Raw genomic sequence first — 17,885 nt, 5'->3', positions numbered from 1 at the left:
TCCCAGAAGAAAAGAGGATAGTGAACTGACTGACATTAACATGAAATAACCAAGTTTAATCCCAAATAGGTAAAATTAAGTTTTTTGCTGCTCAGAAGAAAGGTGACTTGATAAAAATTACATTGATTACAAGAAATTAAAGTTATATTTCTTGAACATCTACCTGAGGTAAGAGGATTATAAATGTCATCATCCCCACAAAGACAGCGTGTGTCCTCTAGCCTGTGAGCTGGGGACTGGATATTTAACATCAGAAGCAGAGTCCCCATTTCCTCAAGATGGACTGATTCAAATCCCCATCCAAGAGCAATTGTATCAGCCTCTCTAGAGTCAGAATTTTTGTTTGCAAGATTCTTGGATTATTTCCATGTGAATACAATTGGTAACCACTTTTGTTCTTCCTTTTCATGCCTGGCAGCTAATCCTTTCATTCCAAGCTAGACAAACATAGCCAGACAATTGAGGATCTTTCACCTTTTTTCGGGTTTGTTTTCTGTCCTTCTGTTCTTGCAAAGTTTCAAATGCAGCCATATCAGACTTAGCCTGGAGCCCAAAATATAGCTACATTTTACCTCTCCCTTATAATTTGCCAGAAATTGCCCTAGTAACTTTATCCCATGAACAGACTAACCAGTGGAGAGATGACAGCAGCCATTTTGAATGGTCATCCTCTAGTTCTTCAGAAACCATAAAACAACTTCATGGAGAAACTGGAAAGTACTGTCCAGTTGGTGAGATCCAAAGTATATACGTTCTCCCAGAAGCAGAGCCCTGACTTCCAGACCCTAAAGAACTCACACAGGAACCCTGGGCCACAGTTCAGGTGAAGATCCTCTCAGGAGGCCAGGACATCAGAGGTCAGAGTATATCATCTCCAATTTTGTCCTTTTCTGATGCATCTCATAAGTCTCCTACTGTTACTTTTTCTTTGGAGCCCCCAAAAAAGGAGAGAGTGGAGAAGGTTGGAAGAAGTGGAATAAGTCTCTAATTAGGAACTGTTGAAATGGTCACACTGAGGACAGAAATGTACCACCAAGCCAAGAATGGGTTCATTGCTAAAAAAAAAAAAAAGTCCTCAAAAGCAGCATACCAAAATGACATCCAGGCATGAAGGATGAGGCAGCCTGGATCCCTGGGGTTCAGTAACCACTGCCATGTTGTCTACCTCCTCAAGTGAGAAGGGAAAGGTGAGAGTCACCTTGTGGTGGGTGCACTGAAACACCACAATAGCGTTTAAAAGCTGGAGCTTTTATAATAAGATCAAAGCAAGATCAAGAAGCACATTGAGAGACTTTGCAAGGGGACCTGGGAAGGTGACATGGTGGATGGAACAGGAGAGCAGACAGAGAAACTACCTCTGAATAACTGAGAGGACTCAAGGTTGACAAGGCAAGCTGGGACACCAGTGAACTAAATTGGCCCCTCCAGAGCCACTCTTTGCCCTTCTCCACTTTGGGAGGTAGACTTCTGTGGCTTACACCAACAGTTCCGGACCCTACTAGTTCTAGCCTGGTTCAGCCAATGGGGAGCCCAGCAGAGATTAGAAAGAGGAAGAAGGGTGAGTTCAGGATATTTATTTATTCCCTGTGCTGTCCTGTCCCTGGACCCAAGTTACTGCTCCTCTCAAGATGGCTAATTCTATGTGCCTCTCCCTCCTCATCCCGTAACTGCTCCTTCCCTTGGTCCTTTGGGCCTCTGGGACTAATGGCTGGGATTCTAGTAAGTCCCAGTTGACTGTACTTTCCATTGTGGCTCCCCTACACTCACACTTTTGTAAATAACCCCTCCTCAAATTGAGGCTGGTTAGATGGGGAAGGAGAGAGGGGGAAGTGACCCTAAGCCCCATAACGAAGTTCCTTTTGGTGCCCTCACTCAGGTCGGCACCCGAAAAGAACAATGAAAACTGCAGCTCATCCATCCCTTACTGGCATAACCAGAGGGGTAAGGGCCCTTCCAAGTCCTTATAATGCAAGGATCCCAACCTCAGAGCACTTCTCCTCCTTTGGAGAATGACTGCGCTCATCCCCTTCGAGCATGTACTTCTGCATTAAACTTTCTGGCTGTACACATTGACTAGTCCTTGAATTCTTTCCCGTGACTGAGTCAAGAACCCTCATGGTGCCAGCCCTTGGTTGAGGTCTTGACTTCTCCGAGAACTCCCAGGGCTGTCCAGCATCAAAACGACCCTTTTGGGGGGCTCCCTCCTTTTTCCTATTAGAACCCTAACTAATATAGACACCAACAGCCCGAGTCTCCTTCTCCCCAGCCTTTCTCAGGTGCCTACAGAAAAAGACAAATTACATATTCTGTGAGATAGCAGAATGATGCATCAGAAGAAGAAGGAAATAGAGATGAGAAAGAGCTTGTAAAAGTCTATGAAGTATCTCAACTTTTTCTCCTTTTTGAATAGCCATTGTACTTTTGGGTACAATTGGTTAAAAATTAGTGTTCAGGGGCTTCTAAAATGGCACCTTCCTAAAACCAATAATTGAATTGCTTAACTGAGAACATAAATCTCTGTTGTGAACACTGACATTCTGTTTAACGGTTAAGTATGTGACATCTACCAGCCTGGGCTTTAGTTTTTATATACATGTCAGGCAAATGCTTTTAACACCCAGTATTCCTCCCTTGGTATATATTAAATCATAAAAATTAGGTTGTTTCTAAAATGATTTTATGTTTCTGATTCAGCTATGAGTTAGTGTCTGCTTTTTAAGGCTAGGAATGTTTCTGGTACAAAGTATCATTAATTAGTTGTCCAGTAACCCATTTGTTCAGGGATTCTATGACTCTTGAACAAATTGCTAAGCTGTTAATGGAAAACAGTATTTTTACAGAAGGCTTGGGGAGGTATGATTTGTTCCTAAAACAATGTGCTAGAGTCAGACTCTGGGCCACCAGCTCACAGATGTTTTTATTAATTTATATATTAAACTACAAATTTTCTTTTTAATCTCAGCTTAATATTTTAGTTGTGTTGATTTTGTTTGCCTATAAGCCAAAAGCGTTTTCTTGCATTTCATAAATCCTCAGAAACAGAGAAGGGAGGAGAGCCTTAATTACCCTAAGGAACTTTCTGTGAGGCCTAAAAGAACACACAAGCTAGATATAAGGGGGTGGGGCTCTCCTAAAATTTCCCAAGAGCTGTCCATGTTCTCCAGAATTTAAAAAAACCCAGGGGTTAAGGAAAGGCAGAAAGAAAGGCAATAATTACAACCAATCTGAACAAACTGAATGTAAAAAGGCACCAAAAGCCCATGAAAATGCTGAGACTAAAAGGGAAATTAAGCAGAGGCATGCCAGCATAAGGACATAAAAAGTAGTTAGCAATATGCCATATTGATCAAAGAAGTCAGAAAAAGAAATGAGAAGCAAACCAAATTATGGAAGGCCTAGGCTAAATTTTCAGGCAACATCAAATTATCGGTACAAATTGTTGTTGCCCTATAAGCCAGCAGAGGTGTCTAAGATGATTTGCTGATGGCTGAGAATTTGGGCAGTTTGTCTCTTATGCTGAACCTTGTGCAAATGTTTAGTTGGTGTGATAAGGGAGAGGTAGTGTATAGTAAGCTAAAGAGCTCATTTCAGGCCTATACTCACACACACACACACAACACAAACACACACGCAGTTTCAAACCTCCAAAGTTTTGCTTATGCCGATTAAATTCTGATATATACTGATAACCTCAAAATAATTACTCTCCCCACTACACTCAGCTGCCTCCTCCTACCTGTGGGGGAAAGCAGGAGGGGCTGTCTGCAAAGAGCAGAGGTCCCTTGGTGACTGGATCAAGGGCCCACCACAGACAAGCTCTGCCAGTCTCCTTGTTGTTCAGCAGATGGGTGCCCCCTGCACCTCCTCTCCATCAACTTCCCTCTCGGTGTCCGTGTGATTGCTGGGCCTGCAGAGTAACAAAGTGCCCTTCAGAAGAGTGGCTAGCATCACCATTTTTGAGTCTGTCTCTGTACCCTTACCATCCTCCACTTGACACAGTTTTCTTGGCAATGAGCTCACAAGCCAGCAAGTTCCGTGAGCTTGTCCTCTGAGATGAGATTATAAACAGACACACCACTCACTGTTCCAACAGGAACTTAACACTGCTGCAATTCTGTGTCATCAGTGGAGAGAAGACATTTGGCACCAAGCAAGCACGTATCGTAGAAGCCACAGGCCACAGATCTCATCCTGTTAAAGCCCACCAGCTAAAGACCGCCAGGAACACACATGGAGCCAAAGTGAGGTTTCTTAGCTTATTGCAAGGGAGAGCACACACAGGAGGAATTGTGGAATGGCTCCAAAGGTGGGAGTTAGGAGAGAGCCTTTGGGGGCGGGGGGGGGGGTGCTGAAATTGATCACAGAATGGCCTTGACAGAGATTGCTCAGAATATGTAAACTAGAAAGTTGCCAGAACAGTCTGTGGGGTTATCTTTAGAACACAAGAGTCCATGCAGAGTTACTGTTAGGTCGGTTTGTCTAATGTCTTATCTAAAACAAATGTGTCTGCATGAGCTGTGGTTAAAGGAGTTTGAGCTTAAGAGTTTCTCTTGTCTGCCATGGTTTGGTTGAGTTTTTCTGTTTTGCAAATCAGAGTTTTGCAAGACATAGTAACTTTTTTAGTTCTCAGTTCTTCCATCTCAACCTAGCTGTCAGCAGAGCTGTTTTTCACTTTATTAGTCTAGATATTCCTCTTAATAATTGAAAGTAGGGCAGTGTAGGGAGGTATGGAATTCAGTTAGTCCTCTAGAGCAACTATTAAATCTCAAGGAACAACTAGTAAATAGTCTGGAACAACTGTTTGAGGGACATCCATGACAAGACACACATCATACCTAGTCTGGAATAAGTGGAATGGCCAAGATCTCAGCAAAGAACTGTACGTAAAGCCCCTGTGTGGCTGGTGCCCCTGGCATGGTGGGCTGAGCTAGAACTCTTTCCTGTGGGAAAAAGAAGTCTCTACTAGGAGTAAGGAAAGATAGCTCAATGAAGCTCCAATTGCAGTTTTAATTAACAAATTTGGACTACTGAATACAAGCTATGAGCATGGATAAACTCAGACCAAGCAGGAAAGGAACACTGAGGTCTCTCCTGGCAGAGAGGAGACACAGATGATGGGAAAAAAATGAAAATAATAATAAATAAATAAAAACAGAGGCTTTTGGCGTAGGCTAAGCTACAGAATACTGGAAAAGGTCTGTGTCCCAAGAAAAAGAACACATAGAACTGGGTACCAACTATAGCTCTTGACTGGCAAAATGGTGGTGGAGGGATGGGGCAGGAGACTGACTCTGAAAAGAGGATTTTGTTCTTTTTTCTTTTTTCCCCCTCATTCTAAGTAGCTCATTAGAGAAAGCCTCAGGCATTTTCAATTGTCAGAGCTGACCCAGGCAAGGGTGGAATTAAGATAGAGAGACAAAGGAAGAAGTCAAGTGAAGGAGATAATTCTTTAAAGGAAGTATCTTCCCTAAGAAAAGGGGTTTCAGGGCCCAGCTCAAGTGGCTGCCCTCCCTCAGAGAATTCAGACCCCAGAGCCTGGGGGGTGGCAAAAAAAAAAAACAAAAAAAAAAAACAGACTCACCCTTGGTCCCTGGCAGGTACAGGATCTGCTGAGAATTAAAGGCGCTGCACCATTTTAGACCAGTGAGGAGCTGCAGGCTGACAAGCACCACCTGCTGGGCAGGATAGGAAAAGCACAGAGTCTAGAGGCCTCACAGGAAAGTCTGATAATCTGTTGGGTCTCATCCCCAGGGGAATCTTGATACTGATTACATCCTCTTCCTGAGACCTGGGCCCGTCTCGTCTTGGAAAATCTGATAGGGGTAATCAAGGAAACCAGATGCCTAGCTGACAAAAAATTAAGAGTCACACTAGGAGAAATGAAGATATGGCCCAGTCAAAGGAACAAACTTACACTTCAAATGAGATATGGGAGTTGAAACAACTAATTAGAGATCATTAAACAAATATCATAAATTAATTCAAAAATCAAATCAATGAGTTGAGTAAAGATATGGCAAAAGAGATGAAGGACATAAAGAAGACATTGGGTAAACATAAGGAAGAACTTGAAAGTTTGAAAAAACAATTGTCAGAACTTATGAGAATGAAAGTTTCAATAGAAGATATGAAAAACACAATGGAGACATACAACAGCATATTTGAAGAGGCAGAAGAAAGGATTCATGAATTAGAGGACAGGATAACTGAAATCCTACACACAAAGAACAGATAGGGAAAAGAATGGAAAAATATGAGCAGTGTCTCAGGGAACTGAATGACAACATGAAGCACACAAATATACATGTCATGGGTGTCCCAGACAGAGAAGAGAAGGGAAAAGGGGCAGAAAGAATAATGGAGGAAATAATCACCAAAAAATTCCCGTTGCTTATGAAAGACATAAAATTACAGATCCAAGAAGCACAGCATACCCCAAACAGAATATATCTGAATAGACCTACTCCAAGCAGGTTTTTGAAATCTGTGCAATCCATTTGTCCCAACCCAAAACAACTGCAGTTCAACAATATTAGAAAATACTGACTTTGCTCCAGGTACTATGAAATGCACAGATAAATATGACATTGCCTGACTTCCAGGACCTCACAGACAGAAGGGCAAACAGATATATACACAGTTAAATGCAGGAAAGAATGGTATGTTCTAGAAAATAAATTATCATATACCCATTAAAGTAACTATGTAACTGTGATATTAATTGCTTGTTTTTGGTTAAAATCCTTTGACAAGGGAAAGACCCTCATTTTGCTTATTTAGCAATGAGATAAGATTCAAAATTAAAATGGTAACACCACTAGAAAGATTAACACATTTTCCTAGGTTTCTCTAAAGTATAAACAATAGCGTTAGAGTCTTTCCTAAGAATAGATTAGATAAAACAGAGAAAGAAGGAAGCAAAATAATTCCTAACATACACACCATACTTTAAAGCAGGGAGCTGGAAAAGTTTTTCTGTAAAGGGTCAGATAGTAAATATTTTTGGTTTTGTGGGCCAGACACAGCCATAGACAATATGTAAACAAATGAGCATGGCTGGGTTCTAATAAAACTAATTTCCAAAGGTCACAAAATATCAGTCTTCTTTTTCATTTTTTCCAACCATCTAAAAACTTGGTTCACAAGCTGTAGAAGCACAGATGGTGGCCAAACTTGTCCCACAAGCTATAATTTGCCAACTCCTGCTTTATTTAAAGGCTCACTTCTCAAAGTGTAGCCCACAGACAAGCAGCCATTTCTGTTAGAAATGCAGAATCACAAGCCCCACCTCAGATCTACTGAATGAGAATCTGCATTTCACAACATCACCAGTTGTTTGGTTTGCACATTAAAGCAGAAGGCACTGATATGTGGTCTACACAGATAGCAAAGCCAGACTGGGGTAAAATTCCAGTGCTACACCTTCCTGGAGAAGTGACCCCATGCCTCAGTTTCCCTGTGTGTCAGAAGGAGATGGTAGCATCGTTTCCCTCAAGCATGCTGGTAAGGATTAACATACACTTATGTATGCACATTCACACAGAATGAAAGAGCTTAAAACAATGTTGGTCATTAGTACTACAAAAGCTCAAATTATTTAATTTTCACAATGACGCTCTGAAATAGGCATTGTTTATCCTATTTCACAGATGAAGAAACTTTGGCCCAGAGAATTAGAGAAGCTTGTCTAGGGTCACAAAACAAAGGTCTTTCTGCCCCCAAATTTAGTCCCAAGAGTAATGAAGGACTTAAAAATGCAAAAGGCACACAAACTCCTGAGGCTCTCAGCTTTTCACGCTGCCGGGTCCTTCTAAAGGTCCATTCTCAGCGGCCTCTTTTAGCCTATGCTCTAAATATGCACCACACCTCCCAAATGCTCAGCTCCCCAAATCCACCACACCAGGATCACCCTGAACCTGCATCCCAAATTCCCCTTTAATTCCCTGAAATTCATCTTACATCAAGTTGCACGGTGTTTTTCACTTCTTTCTAGTTACAGATTGTAAATTTTCCCTCTGCTGAGTCTTGTAGCTGATTGTTTTTCATTATATTTGTAGGGCTCAGGATAAAAATAAAATAAAATAAGCAATTCCTTTATTTGAGAATCCTGACACTTATTAGCATAATAAAACCCTCAAGGCAAAATTGTAGTTTTCCAGACAGTAATTTCATTTGCAGGACAACTTACAAGGAATTTATTTTAAGGCCAGGTAAAACCTAAAATATATGAGATGCAGAAAGTGCAGGCCCCAGAAAATGAAATAAGTGTGTTAGGGATGGAAAACTTGGCTATTATGTCTCACCTATTGATTAGAGGTGACAGGAACAACAGCCCAGGGATCCAGACTCTCAACCCATCTTGGTCTGCCTTCAATGATGCTAATTCTTAGAACAAGAACATTCTTCTGCCTTAAATGTCATCATATCCCTGACATGTCACTGATGAGCATAAAGGTGTTGCTGGTGTCACTGTGATTGTTGTCTGCAATGACCTTCACCTGGATTGAGCTTTCATATTTATCACTTAACTGACCTGCCAAAGAACCTAGTGATGGGCACATAAAAGATCCCCTTCTCAGTTATACCAAGTTATAGCAAGGTTAAATGACTTGAACAAAGTCATATAGTTGATAAGAAATGGAGCTGAAACTAAAATTGAATTCCTATGAGTCCTAATAAAAATAAGGTAATTTTAATAGTAATCAGTTATCATATTAAAGCACTTTAGAGTCAGAAAACAGATTCCCGCCATCACCTCATTTTATTCATTTAGTGGCCTTAATACAGGCAGACTGAAGGGAAGCCGTGGAGCCAAGTGGCAAAATAGAAATTATTGAACACATTTGTATGATGGGTCTTAGCCAGGCTTCCCCAAAAACAGGGCCTGAAGTAAAAGATTATGTGCTACTACTTTATTCAGGAGTGCAATCCCAAAAATGCAGGTGAGAAAGAAAGGGGATTGAGGCAAAGAAGGAGGAAAAATGAATAGGAGGATGTGTTACTAAGCTGTCCACTGCTTGGTTTCATCAGAACTGATTGTTCAATGTCAAGGGACTGTCCTCTGAGAAGCCATATGAAGAACTGCCTCTCAAGACAATCCCACCAGGAGGAGGAAGGGAGAAAAACTGATCTGCAAGCTGCTGTCTCCCCTTGATCAAAGCACTTGGGATGTTGACTTCCCAGCTTTCCTTGGTTGCATGTTGTCTCATGCCTCTGCAAGCAACAGGAGGAGATGAGAGGCCCATAACACCACACGTGGCAGTGCCATAGATTTATGCCCACATGAAGCTGATCAGCACAGTGGGGACTGGAGAAAGCCCATGCAAAATTCTTTGCCTTGGTGGTGACTGGGGTGAAATAAGTGGCCAAAGACCTGAGGAACTGATGAGGTAACAGAAGTGGGACATCAGAGATGTTTGATACAGCTATCAAGTAAGGTAAGCCAGTTCATCAAAGTCTACAAAGTCCATGCATCCTTTAACTCCAACGAAATACAGTACCACTAGCATTAAAATTTAGTAAGTTCCAGGGTGGGGATTTGAAACCGAGGCCTGCTTGACTCTTTCCATAGTAACATGCTGCCTCTAAGAATATGTCCATAAATGTGGAATACAATAGGTTCACAAAGAGAAACCATCCCTGAGAGTTTCTGGACAAGTATTCCCTTGTTAATATGAAGAATTTACTAAGATTAAGTGGAATAGAATCAAAATCAAAACGATGATGGGACAGAGGTAATCATTTGAGTAGCCTGCATAAAGAGGGCCACATCCTAGACAGCAAAGGCCTTATCAGCGGTCTATAAACCATTCTTGAATTTATAATTCACCCCAGGTCTTGGGCACATCTGTAGGAATACATGAAACCACTGCCTCAATATTACAAAACAAGGGTCAAGACATGATCCCAAGACAGAGGAGGGATGGCATAAGAAAAGACAAATAAGGAAGGCAGGGCAATATCTGCACCATAAGCTGGGGCTCAGAAGACTTTCATAATTTCAATGGGATAATAGCAATGAGGGGAACAATAAACATGTATTAAAGATGCAGCCTCCATATCTACCATTCATATTCTTCAAAACCTTTCTTCTATAATCTCCATGACTTTACAAAAGTTACAAGTAGGAAATAACATATTAGGAACTACTGCTGAATGGTGTTGGAAAACTTTCAGAAGTACATTCATTCAACAAGTATTTATTGTATACCAATGTTAAATTCAGAGTTTAGCACTAGAATTATTTTGGATTATTAAAACATGATCCATGTGATTTAGGAGCTCAGTTTAGGGCAGAGATGACAAACAAGCCTCATCTTCTTTGGAAGTCATGTCCAAGCTCTTCATGAAAGAGTAACATCATTCATTAGCAATTTCTGTCGTGGGCATTGGGATGGAGACCAGTAGCACAGATGCCATATATTTCATATCCCTTGAGACATATGAATATACTTGTTCCTCTGGGTGGTGACAGGGCTTCCAGAAGGCTATAAAGATTTGATCTGGGAAGTTCTTAAGTTGTTAAAAAAAGGATGCCCATTGTTCACAATTTCCAAGAGTTGAAAAAATCCAAGTGTCCTTCAACAGATGAGTAGGTAAACAAAAAGTGGTATATACATACGTTCTAGTTTGCTAATGCTGCCAGAATGCAAAACACCAGAGATGGATTGGCTTTTATAAAAGGGGGTTTATTTGGTTACACAGTTACAGTCTTAAGGCCATAAAGTGTCCAAGGTAGCAAATCAGCAATCAGGTACCTTCACTGGACGATGGCCAATGGTGTCCGGAAAACCTCTGTTAGCTGGGAAGGCACATGGCCGGCGTCTACTCCAAAGTTATGGTTTCAAAATGGCTTTCTCCCAGGACATTCCTCTCTAGGCTGAAGTTCCTCAAAAATGTCACTCTTAGTTGCATTTGGGATATTTGTCCTCTCTCAGCTTCTCTGGAGCAAGAGTCTGCTTTCAATGGCCATTTTCAAACTGTCTCTCATCTGCAGCTCCTGTGCTTTCTTCAAAGTGTCCCTCTTGGCTGTAGCAAGCTCACTCCTTCTGTCTGATCTTATATAGTGTGCCAGCAATTTAATTCAGACCCACCCAATGGGCGGGCCAACACCTCAATGGAAATTATCCAATCAGAGTCATCATCCACAGTTGGGTGGGGCACATCTCCATGGAAACACTCAAAGAATTTCAATCTAATTAACACTGATAGGTCTGCCCACACAAGATTACATCAAAGATAATGGCATTTGGGGGACATAATACATTCAAACTGGCACAACATATGATAGAATACTATGCAGCAGTAAGAAGGAACAACATGGATAAACCTTGAAGACATATGCTGAGTGAAACAAGTCATACACAAAAAGAGAGATATTATATTTTACCACTAATGTGAACTAACTGAACAATGTAAAATAAGTGTCTTATAATGTTGAATAGAGGGGACATAGAGATACACAGAAGTTAAGTGAAGGGGGAATGATAACCTAATATATACGGACATGATAATGAGGGTGAACTTACAGGTATGGGAATGGACAGGGGTGATGAATGTTTGTTAATGGGATTATAAATATCAGGGCTGCTTTGAAGGCAAACATGATTGAAAGTGGTTGTTTAAAGGTATGTATCCCACAGATTAGCACAACAAATATAAATAAGTGTTTACATGATATAATTCTAAGGTATGACACTGGTACAAAGAGTTAACAACAGAATGGTACATGGAAAAACTACCTATTACATATTATAGACTATATTTAATAGGAATACCTTACCAGTACTACGCTAATACTAGGGATGAATAATTAGGGGCTGATAAAACTTTGGAATGTTTTCTGTTTTGATAATTGTTTAATACTTAGAGTGATGATGACTGTACAACTAAGTGAAATTAATGTGGGATACTGATTGTTTATCTTGGACAGAATACATGCTATGTGAAATTAGGAACCCCCTACTTAATAAGTCAAGCCCTTGATCTTGAAGCTTGCTCTTGTGAAAATTATGGTATAAAAGGTAAGCTAAGCCTTCCTATAATTATGCCTAAGAGGCACCTCCAGGGAACCTCTTTTGTTGCTCAGATGTGGCCTTTCTCTCTCTAAACCCAACCCAGCAAATAAATTCATTCACCTACCCCCTATGTGGGACATGACTCCCAGTGGAGTGAATCTCCTTGGCAATGTGGGACACAACTCCCAGGAATGAGCTTGGCCCTGGCATCGAGGGATTGAAAATGCCTTCTTGACCAAAAGAGGGAGATGAAAGTAAACAAAATAAGGTTACTGTGGCTAAGAGACTTCAGATAGAATCTAGAGGCTATCCTGGAGGTTACTCTTACGTCAGCTTCAGGTTATGCAAGCTCCCAAATGGCCATAGTATACCAAGCCCTAATCAACAATAGTCCTGAAATACCTAGGTCCAGATCTGAGACTCTATAAAAGTTTTACTCACTAAGTATATTTTCAGAAACTTAAATCCACCAGAGTGTTCCTAAACCAGTCAAGTCCTAAAACCCAGAGGCAACAGCCTCTTTAAGAGCATCAACTTACGCAGCCCCTTTCCCCATAATATTGACACCCCTTTTCAATCTGAACAAGTTAGGGTGGTCACTGCCTAGACACCCCTGAAGATTGAGAAAGTGATTAAATGAGAGGAAGGGGTAGCAACAGACAAGCCAGGATTTAACAAAGGATTATGAATACTGAATCTTTCTATAAATATTTTTTTTAGATGCTAGGGTATTAGAATAGCTATAAGGAAATAACTGAAAAGGTAGAACTGTAACCCATAAACTTCTTTGAACTTTGCTCTATAGCTACTCGTTAAATTGTACTTTGGAAGTTATCACCTTTCTGTACATATCTTATATTTCACAATTAAGAAAGAACTGAAACTGAGGAAATGTATCCCATAACATTCTTCGAAATTACCTGTAAAACCACTTGTTAAATCGTACTTTGAAAGTTATCTCTTTTCTGGATATATGTTCTATATCACAACAAGGAAATAACTGAAATTGTGGAACTGTAACCCATAATATTCCTTGAAATTCACTCTCTAACTACTTGTTAAAACATACTTTGAAAGTTATCACTGTTCTGTATATATATTAAATTTCACAATATAAAATGTATTTAAAAAAAAAAAAAAGGATGCCCAAAGAAGTCCAATTGATAAGGAGAAAAATATCATTCAAACAACAGATGGTAGTCTGGTGGGCTGTCCCTCTGTCCACAGGGTTCCTGCAGCAACTCTCCCCCTGAAACGGTGATAATTTCCTCCTAAATGGGAAAAAAAGAGGAAAATTTGCTTATAATCAAGAAGTGAAAATAAACACCCACCAGAGAGAGACTGGCTCAAGATAGAAAGCCAGAAAACATGCATCTGCCTCCCCCTCGCCCAAATTTCTAGAAATGACTGAAAAAAATATTTTTTTCAAAAAACAAATAAATCCTCCCCCCTATGTGGAACATGATTCCCAGGGGTGTAAGTCTCCCTGGCAATGTGGGACATGACTCCCAGGGATGGTCTGGACCTGACATTATGGGATTGTGAAAGTCTTCTTGACCAAAAGGGGGAAGAGAAATGAAACAAAATAAAGTTTCAGACACTAAGAGATCTCAAATGGAATCAAGAGTCATTCTAGAGGTGATTCTTATGCATTATATAGATATCCCTTTTAGTTTTTGGTGTATTAGAATACCTAGAAGGAAATACCTGAAACTGTTGAACTGCAACCCAGTAGCCTTGATTCTTGAAGATGATTGTGTAGCTATATAGCTTTTACAGTGTGACTGTGTAATTGTGAAAACCTTGCAACTGACACTCCCTTTATCAAGTATATGGACAGATGAGTAAGAAAATAAAGACAAAAAATAAATAAATAATGGTTGGGGGTGGTATAAGGGGTTTGGGATGTTTTGGGTGTTCTTTTTAATTTTTATTCTTATTTTTATTCTTTTGGAGTACTGAAAATGTTCAAAAATTGATTGTGGTGATGAAAGCACAGCTATACGATGATACCATGAACCACTGATTGTACATTTTGGATGATTACCTGGTATGTCAATATATCTCAATAAAATGGCATCAAAAAAAAAAACAAACAGGCAGACATTACAAGTAAAATACACACTAAAGTCTTAGGACTGCAGACATAAAAATCCTTTAAAAAGATTAGCAAACTGAATTTAACAATGTATAGAAAGACTAATAAGTCACTACCAAATAGTGTTTACCCTGGAAATCAAGGTTGGTTTAATAATGGAAAAATCGAGCAACTATAATTCACTGCATTCACAAAATAAAGGAGAAAAACTATATGATCATCTCAATAGATGCAAAAAAGCACTTGACAAAATTCAACAACCACATGACAAAATTTTCAGGTATAAAAGGCATCTATGAAAACACTGTAGGTAACATCATACTTAATGGTGCAACACTGAATGATTTCCCCCTAAGAGCAGGAACAAAGTAAAGATGTTCAAACTTATCACTTCTATTCAATCAATATTGTGCTAAAGGTCTAAGTCGGTGCAATCAGGAAGGAAAAATAAATAAAAAGACAAAGATTGGAAAGGAAGAAATAAAACTGTTTTTATTTGCAGACTATATAACTGTGTACTTTAAAAAATTCTAAGGAATCTTGAAAAAAAGAGAGAGATTACATAAACTGGCACATTGTCGGATACATAGGCAAAGAAAAAAGTCAACTGTTTCTATATACTAGAAACAAACAAATGGAAAATAAAATTTTTAAAATATCATTTAAAGTGGCATTAAAATTGAAATACTTAGAGGTAAAGTTAAAAATTTATAAAACCTCTACACCAAAAAACTACAAAACACTGCTAAAAGAAATTAAAGACCTAAATAGACATACCATGTTCTTGGATCACCAGCCTAATTATTAAGATATCAATTTTCTCCAAATCAATTTATAAATTCAAGACAATCACCATCAAAATTCCAGGAGGATTTTATGGAAATTGACAAGCTGATCTAACATTTATTAAAAATTGATAAAACAATCTTGAAAAAGAAGAATAAAGCTGAAGGCCTATACACTACCTGATTTCAAGACTTAGTATAAAACTACAGCAATTAAAACAGTGTGGTAATGGCATAAAAACAAAGAAATTAATCAGTTAAATAAACTTTCCCTTATACAATTGATTTACAAGTCAAACTATCAATTTAAAAATTGATAAACTTGACTTCATCAAACATCTCCTCTTCAAAAAACACCATTAAAAAATGAAAAGGCAAGCCAACAGACTGGGATAATATATTTGCAAAACATATATCTTACTAAGTCCTTGTAGCCAGAATATATAAAGAATTCTCACAGCTCAATAAGAATAGAGACCATCCAAACAAAATTGGGCACAAGATTCTTTTAAGGAAGATAGACAAATGACCAATAAGCATGTGAAAAAATGCTCAATATCATTAGACATCAGAGAAATTAAAATTAAAACTACTGTGAGATACCACTACATGCCCATTAAAACAGATTACAAACACTAACAATACCAAGTGTTGACTAAGATATGAAGCAACTAGAAATCTCATATAGTGCTGGTGGAAATGTAAAATGGTACAACTACTTTTGATAACTATTTTTTAAAACTGCCAAAATTAAAAGTACACTTCCCATACAACTCAGCCATTCCACTTCTGGATATTTACCCAAGAAAAATGAAAATGTGTATCCACACAAAGACTCATATATGAATGTTCATAAAAGTTTTATTCACAAATGGCTTCATATTGGAAACAACCCAAATGTCCATTTCCAAGTGATAGACAAAATGTGGCACATCATACAATGGAATCCCTCTCAGCAAAAATAAAGAATGAACATGAATAAATCTCAAAAATCATCACGCTGAGTGAAAGAAGCCAGATACAAAAGAGTAAATACTATATTGAGTTCATTAATACAAAATTCTAGAAAATGCAAATCATCATAATAAAAAGAGATCAGTTTTTGTCTAGGGCTGGGGGCAGAGGGAGAAATGGGCTGCAAAAGTGCATGAGGCTCTTTCTGAGGTGATGAAAACAATTCAGTGTAGTGATTGTGGTAGTGTTTTCACAGGTATATAAAATTGTCAAGGCTCATTAACGTACACTTTAAATTGATTCAGTTAATTGTACATAAATTATACTTCATAAAGGTTAAAATTAATTTAAACATTAAATTAATTGATTAAAAACAACCAAAAACCCACAATGAGATACCACTCTAAACCCAATAGAATGGCTAAAATTAAAAAGCCTGACAATGTTAAGTGTTGATGAGGATGTGGTACAACCGGAGCTCTCATATATTGCTGGTGGGAGTATAAAATGGAACAACTGCTTTGGACAGTTTGGCAATTCCTCACAATGTTAAACATGCACCTACTTAATAGAGCAAGACCCAAGAGAAATGAGAACACTTGTCCACACATGTGCACAAGAATGTTCGTAGCAGCCTAATTCAAAATAGATATTGGAAACAACCGAAATGTCTACCAAATAAGAATGGATAAATACATTGTAGTATATTCATATAAGGAACGCTATTCCAGCAATAACACAGAACAAACTAATACATGCAACACTATGGATGAATCTCAAAAACATTACCTTGACTGAAAGAAGCCAGATACAAAAGTGTACCTACCATATTACTACATTTATATAAAATTCCAGAAAAGATGAATTAGGTAATCTATAGTGACAGGAAGCAGATCTGTGGTTGCATGGGACTAGGAATGGGGAAAAGGATTAATTGAACAGAAGCACAAGGGAACATTTCTGGGGTGACAAATGTTCTATGTCTTTATTGTGGTGGTGATCACACAGGTGTGTAAATTTATTAAAACTTAAATTGTTTACTTAAAACAGATGCATATAATTACATGTATATTATACCTGAAAGAAATAGATTTTTAAAATATGCGTATATCATGAGCAATAAACTAGATATTGAAAAGTATATATTGTATATAATATTACGTATGCCATTTAGATGAAGTTCTAGAATAGACAAACAAATCTTTGATAACAGAAATCAGAATACTGGTAACCTCTTGGTGTGGTGGTGGTGGAGCGAACAGTAGAAAAAGAATAAGAGTAAATTTTATGCGGAAAAAGAAATATTTTATATCTTGATATTGGTGTACTTGTCAAAATTGTACTTTTAAGATCTGTGTAGTTATCAATATGCAATTATATCTCAATAAAATGAAAACAGGTAGGAGGGAGGGGGCGCCTGAAAAAAAAAAAAAAAAGAAAGAAATCCTCCCCACTATGGGGGACATGACTCTCAAGGGTATAAATCTCCCTGGCAACGTGGGTCATGACTCTAGGGATGAGCCTGGCCCTAGCATTGTAGGATTGTAGGATTGAGAAAGCCTTCTTGGACCAAAACAGAAAGAGAAATGAAATAAAATACAGTTTCAGAGACTGAGAGATTTCAAATGGAGTTGAGAGGTCATTCTGGAAGTTATTCTTATGCATTACATAGCTATCCCTTTTTAGTTTTTAGTGTATTAGAATAGCTAGAAGGAAATACCTAAACCTGTTGAACTGCAATCCAGTAGCCTCGATTCTTGAAGATGATTGTATAACTATATAGCTTTTATGATATGACTGTGTAATTGTGAAAACCTTGCGAATGGCACTCCCTTTATCCAGTTTATGGACAGATTAATGAGAAAATAAAAACAAAAAATAAATAAATAATAGTGGGGGAAAGGGGTATGGGATGTTTTGGGTGTTCTTTTTTATTTTTATTCTTTTTTCTTGGAGTAATGAAAATGTTCAAAAATTGATTGTGGTGAAATACACAACTATATGATGATATCATGAACCACTGACTCTATA

The 17,885-nt window shown here is 38.6% G+C and overlaps 1 protein-coding gene across 1 annotated transcript in view; it reads right to left on the bottom strand.

Annotated features, from left to right (window-relative positions):
• Window positions 1-13,159: 13,159 nt before the first annotated feature.
• The window catches only part of SH2D4B (SH2 domain containing 4B), a 108,042-nt gene continuing 103,316 nt past the window's right edge, over window positions 13,160-17,885 (bottom strand). Inside the window, exon 8 of the mRNA XM_037805317.1 lies at window positions 13,160-13,288. Within this exon, the coding sequence (XP_037661245.1) occupies window positions 13,196-13,288 (93 nt within the window). The 3' untranslated portion in view covers window positions 13,160-13,195. The remainder of the gene's footprint in view (window positions 13,289-17,885) is intronic.

Source organism: Choloepus didactylus, chromosome 15 (assembly GCF_015220235.1).
Source record: "Choloepus didactylus isolate mChoDid1 chromosome 15, mChoDid1.pri, whole genome shotgun sequence".
Lineage (NCBI taxonomy): Eukaryota > Metazoa > Chordata > Mammalia > Pilosa > Megalonychidae > Choloepus > Choloepus didactylus.
Note: the sequence above shows the minus strand (reverse complement) of the source record. Positions and strands in the feature narration are given on the sequence as shown.